The following is a 25,017-nucleotide window of genomic DNA, read 5'->3' as shown; positions in this document are numbered from 1 at the left end:
ACAGAATACCGCCACATACACAAATCCGCCAGCACAAAGGTCAGTGGTAAAGTGTCAGTACCAACACCCATACCGTTACGCCAACAAAACAAAACCTACTACATTATGACCCACGGATCACCACAGCGGACATTCAATGACGGTAAACCATTACACACCTGCGTGATCAGAATGGGACACCCAAATATAACCAACACTACATTGGCAAATCACACACCTGACACTGATACACACCACACCCACCCACAGCACTTTAAAACACCCCCCACATTACCCACAGCCCTTTACGAACAACAAATATTGCCACCAGACTGAAACCAGGACCACTGAGACAAATACACACACATACCACAAACACCCATACATCCGTCACGCACCCCAGATTCCACACCCCACCACACTACTCAACACACTCTCACCAACACACACCACACAACACCAGAGCTTAATTTGTGCTTGTTGTTTCCGGTGCTGAACACCAGCACTTATTTTGGAGGGCTGGGGCTTAATCTTCGGCCTCAAGCATTTGCTGTGAGCAAAAGACACAAATGGGAAAAACAGAGGAAGGAAAAAACGAAAAAGCGTCACAAAGGGAGAAAGTACAAAGCTGCAAGAGTGAGCTGAGGGGGCAGGGAGTGGCTCTATATTGACAGAAGAGGCCCGAGATGACTTCTGGATTACATCACCTCAGTATTCTGTGTTCACACACTTAATTGCTGCAGCCGCGTGTTTAAGAGGAGAGCTTTGAGCACCGGCACCTTTTTATTTACAAATTAAGCACTGCACAACACCCATGTCCCCACTGAGGCACCCCTGTTTCACTGATGAGGAGTTGTGGATCATGGTGGAGGAAATAGTCAGGGTAGAGCCACAGTTGTTTGGAGCACAAGTACAGCAAATATCCTTTGCCAGGAATATGGAGCTATGGCAGAGAATTGTGGACAGGGTGAACGTCGTGGGACAGCATCCAAGAACAAGGGACGACATCAGGAAGCGGTGGAACGATCTACAGGGGAAGGTACGTTCCGTGGCAGCAAGGCACCAGCTCGCCATATAGAGGACTGGCGGTGGACCCCGACCTCCTCCCCCACAGCTCACAGCACGGGAGGAGCAGGTCTTGGCAATATTGCATCCTGAGGGACTCACTGGAGTTGCCAGAGGACTGGACATTGGTGAGTCAATATTTACTACTTATCACCCCCCCATACCTGCATGTCATCACACCCCCTCACCCTCACTCCCATCACTCTACTCCATCCCACACACTGCACCGACACATATGACTAACCCCAATGCCTAGCCCTCCATGCTTTACGAATGCATAGACAGCCCTCCAAGCCCTGCATGGACACCCATCACCAAAGCATGCACAGCATAGAGAACTAACAATCCCACAATACATCACCATACACAAACAATGGTGGCCAGGCAACTGCAACGACAGAGGGGAACCCAGGGATGTACAATTTGTTACAAACATGAGGCATAATACATCACTTACATCCCCACAGGTGCCCCAGCCACCCTCAGCAGAAAGGAGGTGCGACGTCTAACCAGTCCCCCAACAGAAGATGCCACCAGTGATGACAGTAACTCTGGACTTCAGGATCTGGATGAACTACCTGGCCCATCAGGGACCACTGGTCAGTCAGCCATCCCAGCCCACTTACAGTCCACCACAGAGCCTCCTCCATCAGTATCCAACACCACAGCACCCACCCAACATCCCCACACCTCTGTCCCCAGGACACGTCAATCAGCAGTGTGCCCACCTGTACAGGGACCCCAGTCTACACCTCACACCCAAGACAATCAGGGTCCTGGGGTCAGTTCCAGCGGGCACACCATTCAGGGGACAGATGTACAGGGACACTGGGAGGATCACTGTGCGCCAGGGGGTGGACAGGCCCAGGAAACCGACTATCCAGGATGACCTCACTAATGTCCTGGGGGGTTACCAACAATCCAAGGACAAGATGGGCCAGATCCTTACCATCATGCAGAAGAACAAGCGGCTGTAGGAGGAACACCATCAGGAGATCATGGAGGCTTTGCAGGCCCTCAACACCACCATGATCTCCATAGCAGGGGTGCTGGCAGACATGACCAACATCATGAGGGAATGGACAGCACACCAGAGGGCCCCTACCACTAGCCAGCCTACTGACCAGCCCTCCACTTTCACTACAGCTAGGGGGCAGGAGGCCCTGCCACAGGACCCACAGGCCACCAGCTTCCGTCCCCCTGCAGAAGGTGAACCACCCCGCAAACATTCCCTGCGACCCAGACAGAAGCCAGAGACACTTGCCAAGACCAAGACAACCGCCAGGAAATAAGAACTTCCTCAATGTCCCACCCTGTCACCTTGTCCACCTTGAACTGCTTTTTCTCCCCTTCCTGGCTCCTTGGACACTGGACCTGTGCTTCAAACAGAATGGAACCATACCCTGGACTTTCCTCTACCATCAGCCCATTCTGTTGCACTTTCCCGTCAATTATTTGCACTACAATAAACACCCTTGAACACAACTGGACTGATAGTGTTTTATGTGATGAAAATGTGCATTTATGGAAACAGTCACATCATCTGCAAATTATCTGAAAACTGTGATAGCATACAATTAATAACCTGTAGCTGTCTGTAATCATCACATCAGTACACTGTTTTAATATCACCAATATCTGCAAAATTAGAAGCCATAGGTGACAGTAAGTTGAGATGCAAAGGAAGTGAATGCCATCCTGCTACAGTCACACAGATAAAACAATACTCAGAAGAATGGTCAGTTACACTGTCTCACCTGTGTGTCATTGGAAATATTGACCTATAACTGATGTTCTGTTGTCCACAGCCTCATCCTCTGCCTCCTCATCCTCACTGTTCTCAGGATCCACTGCTGCCACAGGGGCATTTCCAGTCTCCTCCTCCTGCAGATAAGGCACATATCATCTGAGAGCCAGGTTGTACAACATGCAGCATGCCACTACTATCTGGCAGACCTTCTCAGGTGAGTAGCACATGATACTTGGCAGTGACGTGGGAGATGTACTGGTCCACCATGCACACCATTTGCACATTGAGTGAGTGGAAACTCTTCTGATTCCTGGCGGGGGACAAACGCAATATGTGTTCCGTCAATCGCCCCAATAATATTAGGTATGTGTCCCATTTCATAGAATACTGCCTTCACAGTGGCCAAAACATCCACCTGGGAGAAAGCAATGTAGCTGCACATGTGTTTAACCAAGGCAGACAGAACCCTTGCCAGCACGACTGAACATTGGTTGTGACATTCCTACTTCTAAGCCCACTGTCACTTGGAAAGAACCAGGTGCCAGAAAATGGAGCACGGATAGGACTTGCACAAGAGGAGGGATCCCAGTGGGATGACGGATAGCTGATATCAGATCAGGCTACAATTGGGCACACAGTTCTGTGATTGTGGCCCTGTCCAGTCTATAGGTATTATGTGCCTGTCCTCCATTGTAGCCAAGTCCACAAGGGGTCTGTACACGGGGGCTTGTCTCCTCCTCCTATTCATCCGCAGTGGTAGGTATCTAAGGGACACAAGAGTGAGTAGGCTGTCACAATCTGAACAATGGAACCACCACCTCAGTGTACATAGAGCATTAATGTGATGGGACAGTGGGAATAGCAATGTACGTGTAATCATCAGCAATGACGCAGTTATGGATGATCTGAATGTTGTCCACCACCATTAAATGGCGACCGCCTGTCCTGTATCTAGGGACAGGTGGAAGTGAGGTAACTCCGCCGACGTTGGACGCTGTGGCGGAAGGCGGTGTTGCACCAGCATGCAATTCCTCATTGGCTAATATGGGGCTCTATGGAGTACAGTGGCCAATGGTGCCCAGCAGCGACGTTGACGGTGTACACTGCCAAGGACGTGACCCCCATTTTCTATCTAAACCCTCACTTGATTCCTGACTTTCCACAGGACAACACCTACACTGCCTGTGCTGCTGTGACCTATGTCTGGAACCTACTATGGCCCGTGTGACCAGGGAAAGGGCCCCTGCCTTCACTTCAGAGAAGTTGGAGAGTTTGGTGGAAGGGGTCCTACCCCAGAATGGACTGCTGTATGTACACTTTGGGCACGATGCACGTGGCAAGGTTGCATGGAGATGTGTGTCAAGCATCGTGTCATTTGGGGGGTGGTATGTCTGTTGGTAGTGTACATGGTGGGCGCCGGGTAATGTGTGTGACAATGGAGATGGAAATGGGATTTGTGGGCCAGATGTGTGACAGGCTGGATTGTATGTGTAATGGTGTTCTCCCGTCTGTAGTACCTCTGCAGGTCAGCGCCCATCAGAAGAATGGATTGTGGCGTGCCATCGCCAAGGACGTGCGGACGCTTGGGGTCTACAGCAGGCAGAGCACCCACTGTAGGAAAAGGTGGGAGGACCTGAGACACTGGGCATGGAAGACCGCGGATGCACAGCTGGGTATGGCCTCCCAACGAGGAAGGGGTGCCCGTCGAAACCTGACCTCCCCCTGGCCCGCATACTGGCGGTGGCCTAACCAGAGCTGGATGGGCGCTTGAGGGAATCACAGCAGCCACAAGGGTGTGTGTACAGTGGGCATAACTACAACCATTGGTAGGTGGCGTGGGATCCGGGTGGTTGGTGTGAGTCAGTGGGTGTCCCTTAATGCCAGGTCAGACATTGCAGCGTGACCCAGCTCAAGGGTAATGGGTGTATAGCAAATTCTGGAAACCTAGCTCGGTTGTATTCCATGTCAGACAGGGCTTAATGGGTCCCAGGAGGGCGGTGTTTGGCCCTCATCTTGCTGTGGCACTTAGCCAATTGATTGACAGTGTGGTGCATAGCGCTCAATCCTGAACCCTATGTGTGATGTTAATGTGTATGCCAACTGTGTTGGTGCTGTAATTAACCCAGTGTTACCTTTCTCTCTCTCCCCCCCTTTTTTCTTCTGTCATCCTGTCCATGTGTACATTAGCATCATCTGGCAGAGAAGCAGAGGCACCGGCGACAGAGGGGGCTGCATCCCACAGGACCCAGGGGGCCGAGTCCACCGACGCCGAGGTAACCAGTGGGACGGAGGGCAAGTGGAGCACCACGGGAGAGACAGGAGGTGACAACACTGACTCTGATCCTCCGATGGGAGCTCCCTGGTGGTGGTGGACACCTCTGGGACCACCCTATCTCCAGGTACAGCTGCCACCCCCCGTACCAGCACCGCCCTCCCGGTAGTTCCTCACCGAGTTGCCTGTGCCCGCTCACCCAGGAGGGTGGGCATCTCCTTCGCCCCAGGCACCTCAAGCCCTGCCCCAGTGAGTCCTGGTGCCCTGACTGAGGAGGATATTGACCTCCTGAGAACCATCTCTGTAGGGCAGTCAACCATAGTGAATGCAATTCAGGGGCTGGCATCCCAGATGCAGCAATGCAATGCATTCCTGGAGGGCATCCACGGTGGACTGGCGGCCCAACAGAGATCGTTCCAGGCTCTGTCCTCCTCTCTGATGGCAGCCAATGTTCCTACCGTCCCCCCTCCAACTACCACTTCCCAGTCCCAATCTCCTCAACCTCAACCCATCCCATGCACACATACAGACAAGCATGCACACAAAACATCAGACAAGAGTAGCACCGTCAAAACAGGCAGCACACTTCATGCCACAAGCACTCACACAACCACATCCACTGCCTCCTCTGTCTCCCCCTTCTCCTCCTCCCTCACTGTCACATCCGCACTCACATCTGCATGCACTGCTTCAACAGCCAGCACCACCATCACCACACCAAGCAGCACAGACTCCTCAGTAGCAGACACCTCCACATCCATCCACGCGTCCTCTGTGCCCTCTCCCACCCTGTCTGTCCTCCTCCCCACCTAAGGGACACAAACACAGGCACTCAGACACCCAACAGCCATCCACCTCACATCATCACACTGTCCATGCACCTGCACCGAAAGTCAGTAGACGTAACTCCTCCAACAACCACTCACTCAACCTCCACTCCCATCCCTCCTCCTCCCTCATCCCGCCCCACTGTCCCTAAGAAGCTTTTCCTTGCCCAACTTGACCTCTTCCCTCCCCCTCCACCACCCGTCCTGCCAATAAAAGCAGGACCCCAACAACCCAGCCTAGGACCTCAGCCAAACAGTCCATGGGAACGGTCGAGGCACCTCTTAGTCGTGGAGGCAAGAGAGTGAAGGATCACACTCCACCTGCCAGGAAAGTGAAGGATCCCACTCCACCAGCCAGGAAAGTGAAAGATCCCACTCCACCAGCCAGGAAAGGGAAGGATCCAACTCCACCAGCCAGGAAAGGGAAGGATCCCAATCCACCAGCCAGGAAAGGGAAGGATCCCACTCCACCAGCCAGGAAGGGAAAGGTTCCCCTCTCAACCACCAATGACAGGAGCGGTTCCCACTCAACCACCAATGACAGGAATGGTTCCCACTCAACCGCCAATGAAAGGCAAGAAACCCTCACCTCCAGCTGAGACACAGCAGCGCTCACCTCCAGCAGAGGTTGCCCAGGAGACACCTCCCCCGGCAGAGACAATGCAGCCCTCACCTCCAGCAGTGGGCCTGTAGCCCACTCTCCAGGGACTGTTGTGCAAGGAGCCCCCTCCAGAACCAGTGGGCAAGTTCTGCATCTCTGAGACTGTGACCTTGCATTCCCCAGCATTTAGAAATGGGCATTGAGCTCCCTCCAGAAGCAGTGGGTGAGTTCCCCACCTCAGAGACTGTGACCTTGCACTCCCCAGCATTGGGAAATGGGCATGGAGCCCCCCTCCAGAGCCAGTGGGCAAGTTCCCCACTTCAGCTGAGGTGCCCCCCACGTCCCTTCCCCCTGAGGTGCCTGCCCACTTCCACTATGTTGCCCCTGCACAGTTTGGTGCGGAGTATGTCAGGATCAAGTTGGGGCTTGGACACTGCCCTGTGGCCATGTGGGCCTTATGTACTTTGGACTGGGCATTGGCCCTTTCCGGACAATAGTTCATGTATAATATTTGTCACTTCTGTACTTATGGTGGTTGTTGGCATGCAAATACATTTTCAATTCTGCCTTACTGTTGTCCTTGCATTATTATGAGTTGTGTCCTATGTCATTGTTTTTCATCTGCAGCTGGTTGTGTGTATGGTGTGAGTGAATGGTGTGTGTTGGTGTGTTGTGCGTGAGTGTGTTACTCTCCTTTTCCTCCCTCCCTTGTGTGCTAGGCGGCTGTACTCACTGTTGTTGTCTTCGTCAGCATTGGTGTTCCAGGTGGTGCATCGCATGGAAAAGCATCGGGAAGACCTGCAGTTCTGGATCCATGGCGGCATTGATCTTCTCTGTGTCTCTGAAGGAGAGTCTTTGGTCTTCTGTGTTGTGTTTCCGCCAGGCTTTTGATGGCGTTCGTACCGCCCCAGAAATCGTGGCGGTGTCCTGTGTCATAATATGGTGGGTAGTACCTTGTCTTGCGCCTGGCTGCTGATGGCTACCGCCGTGGTGAGTGGTGTTAACGCCCTGGGGGATGGTGTGGTACATTGACTGTCTATGGGAGTTATCACCGCCATGGTCCTAATTTGGCAGTAAGTATTACCGCCACTTTAACAGTCACTTCCTATGTCATAATAACCACCATAGTGTGCACAGAGTCCAGGGGATCCCCTGAGGCTTGTCAGATAATACTAATGCTCTAATTGTGGTAGTGTAGTCGAGCAGTTAGGCTTATCAGAGGGTAGTGTTAAGCATTTGTTGTACACACACAAGCAATAGAAGAAACATACTGTAAGAAGTTGGCTCTGTATATACAATCTCAAAGTGAGAGAGAGTGTGCACAGAGTCCAAGGGTTCCCCTTAGAGGTTGATAGTGGCAAAATTAGAAAATACTAATGTTCTATTTTGTGGTAGTGTGGTTGAGCAGTAGGCTTATCAGAGGGTAGTGTTAAACATTTGTTGTACACACACACACGCAATAAATGAGAACACATACTCAAAGACTTAACTCCAGGCCAATAGGGTTTTATATAGAAAAATATTCTTTTCTTAATTTATTTTAGAACCACAAGATTCAGAATTCAAGTAGGTACATAAATTGTAAGGTACCTGGCATAGGTAAATATGGAACTTTGAATTAAAACAGTAATTTACACAGTTTTGGCAAAAATGGCAATAAGCTATTTTAAAAGTGGACACAGTGCAAAAATCAACAGTTCCTGGCGGAGGTACGTAAAGGTTAAGATCACAGGTAAGTAAAGCACTTACAAGTTCAGTCTCCGGGGCACAGGAAGCCCACCGTTGGGGGTTCTGTGGAATTCGTGTATGACAAACTACCAGACCATATACGCTGTATGGCTACCCTGCACTTACAATGTCTACGGATTGGTTTAGACACTGTAGGGGCATAGTGCTCATGCAGCTATGCCCTCACATGTGGTATAGTGCACCCTGCCTTAGGGCTGTAAGGCCTGCTAGAGGGGTGACTTACCTATGCCACAGGCAGTGGGTTGTGGGCATGGCACTCAGAGGGGAGTGCCATGTCGACCTAGTCTTTTTCCCCCCACCAGCACACACAAGCTGTGAGGCAGTGTGCATGTGCTGAGTAAGGGGTACCCCTAGGGAGGCATTATCCATGCTGCAGCCCTTAGAAACCTTCCCTGGCCGCAGGGCCCTTAGTACCATGGGTACCTTTTACAAGAGACTTAGCTGTGTGCCAGGGCTGTGCCAATTGTGGAAACAAAGGTACAGTTTTAGGGAAGGAACACTGGTGCTGGGGCCTGGTTAGCAGGATCCCAGCACACTTTCATTCAGAGTTGGCATCAACACTAGGCAAAAAGTGGGGGGTAACCATGCCAACAGTGGCACTTTCCTACAAATGGTATACATGTTATCTTTTAAAACTAAGTAAACTATTAGGATAGTTGCTTGGGACAAGAACTGCCTGAGTGTAGCCCAAAGCCTGCATAGTTTAAGGAGGTCGGAAGCTGGGTTTGATTCTGTACTATCACCCAACTGATTGGGGTCACCACAAATAAGATTTTTCTTATCTATTACCGCGGGGGTGAAGGGTCAGTTCAAGGAATTCCTCTAACATCGATGAGCTGTTTGCTGGCGTGTGGTGGATCACTTTGACAAAGAGAGGGGTGTGTTGACTGTTAGAAATTAGGAGGGTATACCTACTATCATATACTGGTATAGAAGCAATGGCTGAAGCTTTGTGTTAGTAGGTCTAGATTACAAAAGAGACTGCACCCAATGTCCTCCTTAACTGAAAAGGAAACTTTGGCTAATCCAATACTTTTCCACTTAGATTTGAAGAGGAATCTCTTGCTTCAAGGATTATAACATCTATTTTGCGCAATATTCATTGATTAAGGATAGTTTTTTGCTTCACTCTCATGCTGGCCAGAGTTGGCTGCAGACCTATGCAGAGAAGCACACCTTTATATTTCAGAATTGACTGGTGTGCTGTAGAAAAGTACCCTCTTTTTGCCATGGGTACCCCCATTTTCTGCCTGTCAGTTTGCTTGACTGTGTTCACTAGGATAACCAGGACCCCAGTGATTATGCTCTTTCTCCTCTAAATATTGTTGTTGCATTCTGGTAACTCAGTACTTTACCCAAAATTGGCATACTGGTGCCCCCTTTATAAGTTACTAGTATATGGTACTTAGGTACACAGGGCACTGGGGTTCCAGGGGATCCCTATGGGCTGCAGCATATCTTTTGCCACCCATAGGGAGCCCATGCAAAGGCTTCTACAGAATTGCCATTCCAGCCTGTGTAAAAAGGTGCATGCACCCTTTACTGCCATTTACACTGCACCAGGTCACTTATAAATCACCCCTATAGCAGGCCCTCCAGCCCTGAGGGCGGGGTGCAGAGTACCTGTGTATGAGGGCACATGTGCACTAGCAGAGGTGCCCCCATGACCTCCAGGACCATTTTACCAGACTTCGTGAGTGCGGGGACATCATTTTACGCATATACTGGACATAGGTGACTACCTATGTCCAGCTACATAATGATAACTCCGAACATAGGCATGTTTGGTATCAAACATGTTGGAATCATACCCCAAGGCTTTTGCAAGCATTGTTTGTATGAATCCATGCACTCTGGGGGCTCCTTGGAGGACCCCAGTATTGCCATTCCAGTCTTCTGAGGTTTTCCAGGTAGCCCCAGCTGCTGCCACCTCTTAGACAGGTGTCTGCCCTGCTGTCGCTTGAGCAGCTCAAGCCCAGGAAGGCAGAACAAAGGATTTTCTTTGGGAGAGGGGTGTTACACCCTCTCCCTTTGGAAATAGGTGTTACAGGCTTTATGAGGGGTAGCCTCCCCAAGCCACTGGAAATGCTCAGAAGGGAAAATTTGGTGCCCTCCTTGCATAATCCAGCCCACCCCGGTTCAGGGACCCCCAGTCCCTGCTCTGGTGCGAAACTGGACAAAAGAAAGGGGAGTGACTACTCCCCTGTCCATCACCACCCCAGGGGTGGGGTTCAGAGCTCCCTCAGATGGTCCCTGGGTTTTGCCATTTTGGATTTGAAGTTGGCAAGGAACTTTGGGAGTATCTGAGTGGCCAGTGCCAGCAGGTGACGTCAGAGCCCTCCCCTGATAGGTGCTTACCTGTTTAGCTGACCAATCCCCCTTTCAGGGCTATTTAGGGTATCTCTTTTGTGTGGTTCTTCAGATTAGTATTGCAAAACTCCAGCAGGAATCGTCTGCATCCTTTACTTCACCTTCTCACCGAAGAAACTGCATCTAGACCCTCCAGGATCTCTACAAACTGCAACAAAGAAGCAAAGACGACTTCTGCAACATTGCATCTCCAGCTCCCGCCAGCAACTGCAACTGCTTCCTGGTCGTGCATCCTCAGAGGATAGCCTGTCTTCAGAGTGCACCAGAAGAACAAAGGAATCTCCCTTGGAGTGAAGGAGTCCCTCCCCTGCTTCAGCAGGCACCTCTCTACATCGTTGACTGGCGGCGTGGGTCCGCTCTCCTGATGAGCTGCGTGGATCTTGCATCACGGGTGGTGGACTGAAGTGGTCCCGAAGGTCGAGATGTCCTACTGTCCATCTTTGGTGGAGGTAAGAGCTTGCCTCCCCACGCAAGACAGTACCCCTGTGCACAGCATGTTTTGCAGTTGTCAAGGCTTCTTGGCATCCTTCCACGAAGTTCTTCGTGTAGCGTGGAGCTCTGGCCCCCAGTGCTCTATCCTGCGACGCACATCTTCCTGAGTGGTTCTCCAGCAGCGTGGGAGCCTTTGCTGTCTCCTTTCAGATCTCCTTTGTCCCCGTGCTGTGGGACTCCTGTGTGTGCTGCCTTGCCTTCCGTGGGCTCTCTGAGTTGCTGAGAGCCCCCTTTGACTCCCCCTCCTTGGTAGAGTCCACCAGGTCTCAGGCAGCGCCATTTTCCACTAACTGCGAGCTTTGCGTGTGCCAAGGCTTGTTGGCGGAATCCTGCGACACAAACCAGACTGCAATCTTCCATCCGGCGTGGGAAATCATCTGCACCAACCAGGAACCCGCATACGTCTTCTTGGGTGTAGTACTGACTGTTCTTCTTCACCAGTGGTTCTTCTTTTGCACCTTCATCCGGGTTAGCAGGGGCTCCTGTTCTCCCTGGACTCTTCTGTGCTTCCCGGACTTGGTCCCATTCTTCCACAGGTCTTCAGGCTGAAGAATCCACTGTTGGTGTGTTGCAGTCTCTTCCAGTTCTTGCATTATCTTCTTTGTCATGTTCTTGTGTGTTCTATGAAAGTTACTGTGATTTACTCCTGCTTTCCTGGGCTATGGTGGTTGGGGGTGGGGGGGGGGGTTTATTACTTACCTTAGGTGTTTTTTAATACTCCCAGCGCCCCTCTACACACTACACTTGCCTAGGTGGGAAACCGATATTCGCATTCCACTTTCTTCGTATATGGTTTGTGTTTCCCCCTAGGCCCATTTCTAACTAATGCGATTTTCACTATTTGCACTGTTTTTTAACTGTTTTTATGCCTATTTCTGCATACTAGTGTATATAATTTGTGTATTACTTACCTCCTAAGGGAGTATAGTCTCCATGGTATTTTTGGCATTTGTGTCACCAAAATAAAGTAACTTTATTTTTGTAACACCGAGTATTTGCTTTCAGGTGGGTGAGTACTGTGTGACTACAGTGGTATTGCATGAGCTTTGCATGTCTCCTATATAAGCCTTGGCTTCTCAGCTATAGCTACCCCTAGAGAGCTTCTAGACACTGCTTTCATTTCACTAATAAGAGATAACTGGACCTGGTATAAGGTGTAAGTACCATAGGTAACCATTACAAACCAGGCCAGCCTCCTACATGTGCCTCACGAGAAAAAGACATTGCACTGGAAAATGACGCATTCCAGAGTGGTGGTGATGGAATGTAACTGACTCCTTCTTACCTTACATGTAATCTAAGGTATACCATTTATGGGCCCCACAGAAAGACACAATTCTTCACTTTGCTGCTTACATTTCCTTTGTCTACACAGATTTAAGCATTTTAAATGTATGTTACAGTATAATTAAGGCACATTGTACACAATGTGTACCAAAAAACACCAAGATGACATGATGAATGTCACAATGTTTACTACGTATAAGAGAAATGGGTAAGTGAAGACAATGTATAGTTCCATAAATGAAATCTGATATAACAAGAGAAATCATATGTTTGTAAGCAAAACATAAACAATATCCAAAATAAAAACTGCATTATTGTAGGAAGTTGGCTATTTCCTTACAATTATGTAATGTTATAGTTCTAGCAGACTAGGTGTTCATTCTTTTTCATTATAATACAGGTTGAATTGACCATTAATGTGGCTGGGTGTTACTTAAAGACTCCAGGAAGAGAACTTGACCACTTACTTGTTGTTTTTCAAAAGGATGGAAAGGTTCGGTATTTACAGCATGGTTTGACAATTCTATAATAACCTAAAATAAAGAAAAAATGAAGTAGTCAACAGTGAACAAACGCATGATATGGTGATCTGAGTTAACATCGTATACACACATTACTGTGTCTCAAAAGCAAACTTTGAAGGAAATGAAAATGTCACTTACCCAGTGTACATCTGTTCGTGGCATTAGTCGCTGCAGATTCACATGTTTAGCACAGTCCGCTGCCTGGTGTTGGGCTCGGAGTATTACAAGTTGTTTTTCTTCGAAGAAGTCTTTTTTGGTCACGGGACCGAAGGACTCCTCCTTCTTCGGCTCCATTGCGCATGGGCGTCGACTCCATCTTAGATTGTTTTCCCCGCAGAGGGTGAGGATGGAGTTGTTTGCTATAAATAGTGCCCATGCAATGGAGTGAATACGTATGTACATAAAAGGTTTATAATAATTATTTACAAATGTACAAATATTTAAGATTTAAGATTTACTTCTAAACGGCTACAGGCTTCCCGGGGAGGCGGGAGGGCACATGTGAATCTGCAGCGACTAATGCCACGAACAGATGTACACTGGGTAAGTGACATTTTCAGTTCGATGGCATATGTTGCTGCAGATACACATGTTTAGCATAGACTATAAAGCAGTTACCTCCCCTAAAAGCGGTGGTTTATCCTGTAGGAGTTGAAGTAGTTTGGAATAATGTTCTTAGTACAGCTTGGCCCACTGTAGCTTGTTGTGCATTTAGTACGTCTACACAGTAGTGTTTAGTAAATGTATGAGGCGTAGACCAGGTTGCAGCCTTACATATTTCGCTCATAGGAATGTTTCCTAGAAAGGCCATTGTAGCACCTTTCTTTCTGGTTGAGTGTGCCTTTGGTGTACTAGGCAATTGTCTCTTGGCTTTAAGATAGCATGTTTGAATACATCTGACTATCCATCTAGCAATGCCTTGTTTAGAGATTGGATTTCCTATGTGTGGTTTTTGAAAAGCTATGAACAGTTGTTTTGTTTTCCTGATTAGCTTTGTTCTGTCAATGTAGTACATTAGTGCTCTTTTGATGTCTAATGTATGTAGTGCCCTTTCAGCCACGGAATCTGGCTGTGGGAAGAACACTGGTAATTCTACTGTTTGATTTAAATGGAATGGTGAGATGACTTTTGGTAGAAATTTTGGATTTGTTCTTAGAACTATTTTATTTTTGTGTATTTGAATAAATGGTTCTTGTATGGTAAATGCCTGTATTTCACTTACTCTTCTGAGGGATGTGATTGCAATGAGAAATGCGACTTTCCACGTTAGATATTGCATTTCACAGGAATGCATGGGTTCGAAAGGTGGACCCATGAGTCTTGTTAAGACGATGTTAAGGTTCCATGAAGGAACTGGTGGTGTTCTTGGTGGTATAATTCTTTTTAGTCCTTCCATGAATGCTTTAATAACTGGTATTCTAAATAGAGACGATGAATGAGTAGTTTGTAGGTAAGCAGATATTGCTGCGAGGTGTATTTTTATAGATGAAAAAGCGAGGTTTGCTTTTTGCAAATGTAGTAAGTATCCCACTATGTCCTTTGTAGAGGCATGCAATGGTTGGATTTGATTGGTATGGCAGTAGCAAACAAATCTTTTCCACTTAGATGCATAGCAGTGTCTAGTGGAAGCTTTTCTAGCTTGTTTTATGACCTCCATACATTCTTGTGTGAGGTCTAAGTGTCCGAATTCTAGGATTTCAGGAGCCAAATTGCTAGATTCAATGATGCTGGGTTTGGATGCCTGATCTGTTGTTTGTGTTGTGTTAACAGATCTGGTCTGTTGGGTAGTTTGACATGCGGTACTAGTGAAAAGTCTAGTAGAGTTGTGTACCAAGGTTGTCTTGCCCATGTGGGTGCTATTAGTATGAGTTTGAGTTGGTTTTGACTCAACTTGTTTACTAGATATGGAAGAAGAGGGAGAGGGGGAAAAGCGTATGCAAATATCCCTGACCAACTCATCCATAGAGCATTGCCTTGTGATTCGCGGTGTGGGTACCTGGATGCGAAGTTTTGGCATTTTGCGTTTTCTTTTGTTGCGAACAAATCTATCTGGGGTGTTCCCCAAATTTGAAAGTATTTGTTCAGAATTTGGGGGTGAATTTCCCATTCGTGGACTTGTTGGTGGTCTCGCGAAAGGTTGTCTGCTAGTTGGTTTTGGATCCCTGGAATAAATTGTGCTATTAGGCGAATGTTGTTGTGAATCGCCCACTGCCATATTTTTTGTGTTAGGAGGCACAATTGTGTTGAGTGTGTTCCTCCTTGTTTGTTTAAATAATACATTGTTGTCATGTTGTCTGTTTTGACAAGAATGTATTTGTGTGTTATTATGGGTTGAAAGGCTTTTAACGCTAGAAATACTGCTAACAGTTCTAGGTAATTGATATGAAATTTTGTTTGGTGTACATCCCATTGTCCTTGAATGCTGTGGTGATTGAGGTGTGCTCCCCACCCTGTCATGGAAGCATCTGTTGTTATAACGTATTGAGGCACTGGGTCCTGAAATGTCCGCCCTTTGTTTAAATTGTTGCTGTTCCACCATAGAAGCGAGAGGTATGTTTGGCGGTCTACCAACACCAGATCTTGAAGTTGACCCTGTGCCTGTGACCATTGTGATGCTAGGCACTGTTGTAAGGGTCGCATGTGTAGTCTTGCGTTTGGGACAATGGCTATGCATGATGACATCATGCCTAGAAGTTTTAGCACCAATTTTGCTTGTATTTTTTGGTTTGGAAACATAGCACTTATTACTTTGTGGAATGCTTGCACTCTTTGTGGACTTGGAGTGGCAATTCCTTTTGATGTGTTGATGGTTGCTCCTAGATATTGTTGTGTCTAACACGGTTCGAGGTGTGATTTTGTATAGTTGATGGAGAAACCCAGTTTGTGAAGGGTTTGTATGACATATGTGGTGTCGTTTGTGCACTTCTTTACTGTATTGGTCTTGATTAGCCAATCGTCCAGGTAGGGAAACACGTGTATCTGTTGTCTTCTGATATGTGCTGCTACTACTGCTAGACATTTTGTGAACACTCTTGGTGCAGTTGTTATTCCGAATGGTAAGACTTTGAATTGGTAATGTATTCCTTTGAATACGAACCTTAGGTACTTTCTGTGAGAAGGGTGTATCGGTATATGAAAGTACGCATCTTTTAGGTCTAATGTGGTCATGTAATCCTGCTGTTTGAGCAGTGGAATGATGTCTTGTAGTGTGACCATGTGGAAGTGGTCTGATATGATGTAGGTATTTAGGGCCTGATTCTAACTTTGGAGGACGGTGTTAAACCGTCCCAAAAGTGGCAGATATACCACCTACCGTATTACGAGTTCCATAGGATATAATGGACTCGTAATACGGTAGGTGGTATATCCGCCACTTTTGGGACGGTTTAACACCGTCCTCCAAAGTTAGAATCAGGCCCTTAGTGTCCTGAGATCTAATATTGGTCTTAATGTTTTGTCTTTTTTTGGAATTAGAAAGTACAGGGAGTAAACTCCTGTGTTTTTTTGTTGTACTGGTACTAGCTCTATTGCATCCTTTTGCAGTAGTGCTTGAACTTCTAGTCCTAAAAGTTCTAAATGTTGTGGAGACATTTTGCGTGTTTTTGGAGGGATGTTTGGTGGGAATGTGTGGAATTTTATGCAATATCCATGTTGGATTATTGCTAATACCCAATTGTCTGTTGTAATCTGTTGCCAAGATTGGTAGAATTGGCTTAGTCTTCCCCCCACTGGTGTTGAGTGAAGGGGTTGTGTGACTTGAAAGTCACTGTTTAGGTGGAGGTGTTTTTGGAGTTTGGAATCTTCCCCTACTCCTTGGGAATTGACCCCCTCTATATCCCCTGAAACCTCCCCTTTGGAATGAACCCTGATATGGTGTGGTTCTTGTTTGTTGGCTGGTGGTGTCTGTGGGTTGGCCACGAAACCCCCCTCTAAATGGTGTTTTTCTAAAAGAGCCTCTGCTCTGCGGGGAGTAGAGTGCGCCCATGGCTTTGGCCGTGTCTGTGTCCTTTTTAAGTTTTTCAATGGCTGTGTCCACTTCAGGGCCAAAAAGTTGTTTCTCGTTGAAGGGCATATTAAGGACAGCCTGCTGGATTTCAGGTTTGAAGCCTGAAGTGCGTAGCCAAGCGTGTCTCCTTATGGTGACAGCAGTGTTGACTGTTCTTGCTGCAGTATCGGCTGCGTCCAGTGAAGAGCGGATTTGATTGTTTGAGATCGTTTGTCCCTCTTCAACTATTTGCAGCGCCCTTTTTTGGTATTCCTGGGGAAGATGGTCTACGAGAAGTTGCATCTCGTCCCAGTGTGTGCGGTCATATCTGGCCAGCAGCGCTTGTGAATTTGCGATGCGCCACTGGTTGGCTGCCTGTGATGCTACTCTTTTTCCTGCCGCATCAAATTTTCGGCTTTCTTTGTCCGGAGGTGGGGCGTCGCCAGATGTATGGGAATTTGCTCTCTTGCGAGCTGCCCCTACTACCACAGAGTCAGGTGGTAACTGCGAAGTAATAAACACTGGGTCTGTGGGTGGTGGTTTGTATTTCTTATCCACCCTTGGGGTGATGGCTCTTGATTTTACGGGCTCTTCAAAAATTTGTTTTGCGTGCCGTAACATCCCTGGTAGCATTGGGAGACATTGATATTGGCTGTGTGTAGCCGAGAGGGTGTTAAATAAAAAATCATCCTCTATAGGATCGGAATGCAGTTGGACATTGTGGAATTCTGCTGCCCTAGCCACCAGTTGCGAGTATGAGGTACTGTCCTCTGGCGGTGACGGCTTTGTGGGGTATGAATCGGGATCATTGTCCGGCACTGGGGTGTCATACAGGTCCCAAGCGTCTTGATCCTGATCGTCATGACTTATGGTAGTTTGCGCTGGTGAGTGCATTTGTGGCGGTGTTTGTGCCGGCGATGCCTGTGGTGGAGAGGGCGGAGGCGTGACTTTTTTAACCACTTTGGCTTGTGGTTGTGCGTCATCCTTTGGAAGTCCGATCCTTCTTTTCCTCATTATTGGGGGAAGGGTTGATATCTTCCCTGTGTCTTGCTGGATGTACAGTCTCTTTTGTGTGTAGTCCGATTCTACACTTTGGAGCTCTTGTCCAAATTTGTGCATCTGGCCACTTATTCCTTGTTCCTCTGTGTAGGATGAAGGTGTGGAACTTTTCGGCGCCGAGAGATCTTTTTTCGGCTTCGGCGCCGACAGGATTTTTGTGGCTTTCGGCAGTGTGTCTCGATGCCGATGTTTTTCGGTGCCGGCATCTTGCTTTTGCCTCTCGGCGCCGCTATCTCGGCTCCGAGGTTGCTCCATGGCGGTCCCTCGACCGGAGTCGGGTGTCTTCGCTATGGGCGTGCCCTTTTTCGGCGCCTTCGACGGTTCGCCGGTTTTATGGGTCGAGCCATGGCCTGTTGGCAGTGGCGTCCCCTGGGCTTTTGTCTTCTCAATGGTTTTACTTTTCGACGTCTTACTCACTGTTTGTAGCTGTTCTTCGACGTTGGAGTCTCCGGATTCTGATTCCGGAACCGAGAATGTTTCCTCTTCCTCGTCGAAACGTTGTTTTGTCGGCGTAGAAGCCATTTGAAGACGCCTGGCTCTTCGGTCCCGGAGTGTTTTTCTGGACCGGAAGGCTCGACAGGCCTCACAGGTATCCTCCTTGTGCTCGGGGGACAAGCACAAGTTACAGACCAAGTGCTGATCTGTATAAGGATACTTACTGTGACATTTTGGGCAGAAACGAAACGGGGTCCGTTCCATCGGCTTCGATGTCGCACGCGGTCGGGCCGACCAGGCCCCGATGGGGGATCGAAACTACCCCAAAGTCTTCCGATGATCGGTGTCGATGTACCTAACTATCCCGATACCGAACGGAACAATACCGACGCTTTCTTCCGAGATTCTGACTAACTTTCCGAACCGAAACACGGAGCGAAAAGGAATACGTCCGAACCCGACAGCGGAAAAAAAACAATCTAAGATGGAGTCGACGCCCATGCGCAATGGAGCCGAAGAAGGAGGAGTCCTTCGGTCCCGTGACCAAAAAAGACTTCTTCGAAGAAAAACAACTTGTAATACTCCGAGCCCAACACCAGGCAGCGGACTGTGCTAAACATGTGTATCTGCAGCAACATATGCCATCGAACGATTATTTATCCTAAGAATAAATTGTTTTGGTGAATTTAGGAAGCGGCTCTCTACATAGTACACTTAAGTGAAGTATACTGTGCAGAGTCCAGTGGATCCCCAAAGGTTTGCAGAGGTAGAAATAGATAGATCTAGTGCTCTTTTTGTGGTAGTGTGGGGTTCTGTGGAATTCGTGTATGACAAACTACCAGACCATATACGCTGTATGGCTACCCTGCACTTACAATGTCTACGGATTGGTTTAGACACTGTAGGGGCATAGTGCTCATGCAGCTATGCCCTCACATGTGGTATAGTGCACCCTGCCTTAGGGCTGTAAGGCCTGCTAGAGGGGTGACTTACCTATGCCACAGGCAGTGGGTTGTGGGCATGGCACTCAGAGGGGAGTGCCATGTCGACCTAGTCTTTTTCCCCCCACCAGCACACACAAGCTGTGAGGCAGTGTGCATGTGCTGAGTAAGGGGTACCCCTAGGGAGGCATTATCCATGCTGCAGCCCTTAGAAACCTTCCCTGGCCGCAGGGCCCTTAGTACCATGGGTACCTTTTACAAGAGACTTAGCTGTGTGCCAGGGCTGTGCCAATTGTGGAAACAAAGGTACAGTTTTAGGGAAGGAACACTGGTGCTGGGGCCTGGTTAGCAGGATCCCAGCACACTTTCATTCAGAGTTGGCATCAACACTAGGCAAAAAGTGGGGGGTAACCATGCCAACAGTGGCACTTTCCTACAAATGGTATACATGTTATCTTTTAAAACTAAGTAAACTATTAGGATAGTTGCTTGGGACAAGAACTGCCTGAGTGTAGCCCAAAGCCTGCATAGTTTAAGGAGGTCGGAAGCTGGGTTTGATTCTGTACTATCACCCAACTGATTGGGGTCACCACAAATAAGATTTTTCTTATCTATTACCGCGGGGGTGAAGGGTCAGTTCAAGGAATTCCTCTAACATCGATGAGCTGTTTGCTGGCGTGTGGTGGATCACTTTGACAAAGAGAGGGGTGTGTTGACTGTTAGAAATTAGGAGGGTATACCTACTATCATATACTGGTATAGAAGCAATGGCTGAAGCTTTGTGTTAGTAGGTCTAGATTACAAAAGAGACTGCACCCAATGTCCTCCTTAACTGAAAAGGAAACTTTGGCTAATCCAATACTTTTCCACTTAGATTTGAAGAGGAATCTCTTGCTTCAAGGATTATAACATCTATTTTGCGCAATATTCATTGATTAAGGATAGTTTTTTGCTTCACTCTCATGCTGGCCAGAGTTGGCTGCAGACCTATGCAGAGAAGCACACCTTTATATTTCAGAATTGACTGGTGTGCTGTAGAAAAGTACCCTCTTTTTGCCATGGGTACCCCCATTTTCTGCCTGTCAGTTTGCTTGACTGTGTTCACTAGGATAACCAGGACCCCAGTGATTATGCTCTTTCTCCTCTAAATATTGTTGTTGCATTCTGGTAACTCAGTACTTTACCCAAAATTGGCATACTGGTGCCCCCTTTATAAGTTACTAGTATATGGTACTTAGGTACACAGGGCACTGGGGTTCCAGGGGATCCCTATGGGCTGCAGCATATCTTTTGCCACCCATAGGGAGCCCATGCAAAGGCTTCTACAGAATTGCCATTCCAGCCTGTGTAAAAAGGTGCATGCACCCTTTACTGCCATTTACACTGCACCAGGTCACTTATAAATCACCCCTATAGCAGGCCCTCCAGCCCTGAGGGCGGGGTGCAGAGTACCTGTGTATGAGGGCACATGTGCACTAGCAGAGGTGCCCCCATGACCTCCAGGACCATTTTACCAGACTTCGTGAGTGCGGGGACATCATTTTACGCATATACTGGACATAGGTGACTACCTATGTCCAGCTACATAATGATAACTCCGAACATAGGCATGTTTGGTATCAAACATGTTGGAATCATACCCCAAGGCTTTTGCAAGCATTGTTTGTATGAATCCATGCACTCTGGGGGCTCCTTGGAGGACCCCAGTATTGCCATTCCAGTCTTCTGAGGTTTTCCAGGTAGCCCCAGCTGCTGCCACCTCTTAGACAGGTGTCTGCCCTGCTGTCGCTTGAGCAGCTCAAGCCCAGGAAGGCAGAACAAAGGATTTTCTTTGGGAGAGGGGTGTTACACCCTCTCCCTTTGGAAATAGGTGTTACAGGCTTTATGAGGGGTAGCCTCCCCAAGCCACTGGAAATGCTCAGAAGGGAAAATTTGGTGCCCTCCTTGCATAATCCAGCCCACCCCGGTTCAGGGACCCCCAGTCCCTGCTCTGGTGCGAAACTGGACAAAAGAAAGGGGAGTGACTACTCCCCTGTCCATCACCACCCCAGGGGTGGGGTTCAGAGCTCCCTCAGATGGTCCCTGGGTTTTGCCATTTTGGATTTGAAGTTGGCAAGGAACTTTGGGAGTATCTGAGTGGCCAGTGCCAGCAGGTGACGTCAGAGCCCTCCCCTGATAGGTGCTTACCTGTTTAGCTGACCAATCCCCCTTTCAGGGCTATTTAGGGTATCTCTTTTGTGTGGTTCTTCAGATTAGTATTGCAAAACTCCAGCAGGAATCGTCTGCATCCTTTACTTCACCTTCTCACCGAAGAAACTGCATCTAGACCCTCCAGGATCTCTACAAACTGCAACAAAGAAGCAAAGACGACTTCTGCAACATTGCATCTCCAGCTCCCGCCAGCAACTGCAACTGCTTCCTGGTCGTGCATCCTCAGAGGATAGCCTGTCTTCAGAGTGCACCAGAAGAACAAAGGAATCTCCCTTGGAGTGAAGGAGTCCCTCCCCTGCTTCAGCAGGCACCTCTCTACATCGTTGACTGGCGGCGTGGGTCCGCTCTCCTGATGAGCTGCGTGGATCTTGCATCACGGGTGGTGGACTGAAGTGGTCCCGAAGGTCGAGATGTCCTACTGTCCATCTTTGGTGGAGGTAAGAGCTTGCCTCCCCACGCAAGACAGTACCCCTGTGCACAGCATGTTTTGCAGTTGTCAAGGCTTCTTGGCATCCTTCCACGAAGTTCTTCGTGTAGCGTGGAGCTCTGGCCCCCAGTGCTCTATCCTGCGACGCACATCTTCCTGAGTGGTTCTCCAGCAGCGTGGGAGCCTTTGCTGTCTCCTTTCAGATCTCCTTTGTCCCCGTGCTGTGGGACTCCTGTGTGTGCTGCCTTGCCTTCCGTGGGCTCTCTGAGTTGCTGAGAGCCCCCTTTGACTCCCCCTCCTTGGTAGAGTCCACCAGGTCTCAGGCAGCGCCATTTTCCACTAACTGCGAGCTTTGCGTGTGCCAAGGCTTGTTGGCGGAATCCTGCGACACAAACCAGACTGCAATCTTCCATCCGGCGTGGGAAATCATCTGCACCAACCAGGAACCCGCATACGTCTTCTTGGGTGTAGTACTGACTGTTCTTCTTCACCAGTGGTTCTTCTTTTGCACCTTCATCCGGGTTAGCAGGGGCTCCTGTTCTCCCTGGACTCTTCTGTGCTTCCCGGACTTGGTCCCATTCTTCCACAGGTCTTCAGGCTGAAGAATCCACTGTTGGTGTGTTGCAGTCTCTTCCAGTTCTTGCATTATCTTCTTTGTCATGTTCTTGTGTGTTCTATGAAAGTTACTGTGATTTACTCCTGCTTTCCTGGGCTATGGTGGTTGGGGGTGGGGGGGGGGGTTTATTACTTACCTTAGGTGTTTTTTAATACTCCCAGCGCCCCTCTACACACTACACTTGCCTAGGTGGGAAACCGATATTCGCATTCCACTTTCTTCGTATATGGTTTGTGTTTCCCCCTAGGCCCATTTCTAACTAATGCGATTTTCACTATTTGCACTGTTTTTTAACTGTTTTTATGCCTATTTCTGCATACTACTGTATATAATTTGTGTATTACTTACCTCCTAAGGGAGTATAGTCTCCATGGTATTTTTGGCATTTGTGTCACCAAAATAAAGTAACTTTATTTTTGTAACACCGAGTATTTGCTTTCAGGTGGGTGAGTACTGTGTGACTACAGTGGTATTGCATGAGCTTTGCATGTCTCCTATATAAGCCTTGGCTTCTCAGCTATAGCTACCCCTAGAGAGCTTCTAGACACTGCTTTCATTTCACTAATAAGAGATAACTGGACCTGGTATAAGGTGTAAGTACCATAGGTAACCATTACAAACCAGGCCAGCCTCCTACATGTGCCTCACGAGAAAAAGACATTGCACTGGAAAATGACGCATTCCAGAGTGGTGGTGATGGAATGTAACTGACTCCTTCTTACCTTACATGTAATCTAAGGTATACCATTTATGGGCCCCACAGAAAGACACAATTCTTCACTTTGCTGCTTACATTTCCTTTGTCTACACAGATTTAAGCATTTTAAATGTATGTTACAGTATAATTAAGGCACATTGTACACAATGTGTACCAAAAAACACCAAGATGACATGATGAATGTCACAATGTTTACTACGTATAAGAGAAATGGGTAAGTGAAGACAATGTATAGTTCCATAAATGAAATCTGATATAACAAGAGAAATCATATGTTTGTAAGCAAAACATAAACAATATCCAAAATAAAAACTGCATTATTGTAGGAAGTTGGCTATTTCCTTACAATTATGTAATGTTATAGTTCTAGCAGACTAGGTGTTCATTCTTTTTCATTATAATACAGGTTGAATTGACCATTAATGTGGCTGGGTGTTACTTAAAGACTCCAGGAAGAGAACTTGACCACTTACTTGTTGTTTTTCAAAAGGATGGAAAGGTTCGGTATTTACAGCATGGTTTGACAATTCTATAATAACCTAAAATAAAGAAAAAATGAAGTAGTCAACAGTGAACAAACGCATGATATGGTGATCTGAGTTAACATCGTATACACACATTACTGTGTCTCAAAAGCAAACTTTGAAGGAAATGAAAATGTCACTTACCCAGTGTACATCTGTTCGTGGCATTAGTCGCTGCAGATTCACATGTTTAGCACAGTCCGCTGCCTGGTGTTGGGCTCGGAGTATTACAAGTTGTTTTTCTTCGAAGAAGTCTTTTTTGGTCACGGGACCGAAGGACTCCTCCTTCTTCGGCTCCATTGCGCATGGGCGTCGACTCCATCTTAGATTGTTTTCCCCGCAGAGGGTGAGGATGGAGTTGTTTGCTATAAATAGTGCCCATGCAATGGAGTGAATACGTATGTACATAAAAGGTTTATAATAATTATTTACAAATGTACAAATATTTAAGATTTAAGATTTACTTCTAAACGGCTACAGGCTTCCCGGGGAGGCGGGAGGGCACATGTGAATCTGCAGCGACTAATGCCACGAACAGATGTACACTGGGTAAGTGACATTTTCAGTTCGATGGCATATGTTGCTGCAGATACACATGTTTAGCATAGACTATAAAGCAGTTACCTCCCCTAAAAGCGGTGGTTTATCCTGTAGGAGTTGAAGTAGTTTGGAATAATGTTCTTAGTACAGCTTGGCCCACTGTAGCTTGTTGTGCATTTAGTACGTCTACACAGTAGTGTTTAGTAAATGTATGAGGCGTAGACCAGGTTGCAGCCTTACATATTTCGCTCATAGGAATGTTTCCTAGAAAGGCCATTGTAGCACCTTTCTTTCTGGTTGAGTGTGCCTTTGGTGTACTAGGCAATTGTCTCTTGGCTTTAAGATAGCATGTTTGAATACATCTGACTATCCATCTAGCAATGCCTTGTTTAGAGATTGGATTTCCTATGTGTGGTTTTTGAAAAGCTATGAACAGTTGTTTTGTTTTCCTGATTAGCTTTGTTCTGTCAATGTAGTACATTAGTGCTCTTTTGATGTCTAATGTATGTAGTGCCCTTTCAGCCACGGAATCTGGCTGTGGGAAGAACACTGGTAATTCTACTGTTTGATTTAAATGGAATGGTGAGATGACTTTTGGTAGAAATTTTGGATTTGTTCTTAGAACTATTTTATTTTTGTGTATTT

At 47.6% G+C, this 25,017-nt stretch overlaps 1 protein-coding gene across 4 annotated transcripts in view; it reads right to left on the bottom strand.

Annotated features, from left to right (window-relative positions):
- The window catches only part of LOC138248711 (E3 ubiquitin-protein ligase TTC3-like), a 1,399,506-nt gene that overhangs the window by 490,429 nt on the left and 884,060 nt on the right, over window positions 1-25,017 (bottom strand). For 2 of the 4 annotated variants that reach the window (XM_069202543.1, XM_069202546.1), the window contains exon 34: window positions 23,782-23,847. The exons of 1 other annotated variant lie outside the window; for it this stretch is intronic. In XM_069202543.1, the coding sequence (XP_069058644.1) occupies window positions 23,782-23,847 (66 nt within the window). Of the gene's footprint in view, window positions 1-12,859; window positions 12,926-23,781; window positions 23,848-25,017 lie in introns of all 4 variants that reach the window. One more of the 4 variants, XM_069202544.1, reaches the window with a different exon arrangement.

Source organism: Pleurodeles waltl, chromosome 8 (assembly GCF_031143425.1).
Source record: "Pleurodeles waltl isolate 20211129_DDA chromosome 8, aPleWal1.hap1.20221129, whole genome shotgun sequence".
Classification (NCBI taxonomy): Eukaryota; Metazoa; Chordata; class Amphibia; order Caudata; family Salamandridae; genus Pleurodeles; species Pleurodeles waltl.
The sequence above is the reverse complement of the archived record's forward strand: the minus strand, read 5'-3'. Positions and strand labels throughout refer to the sequence as shown.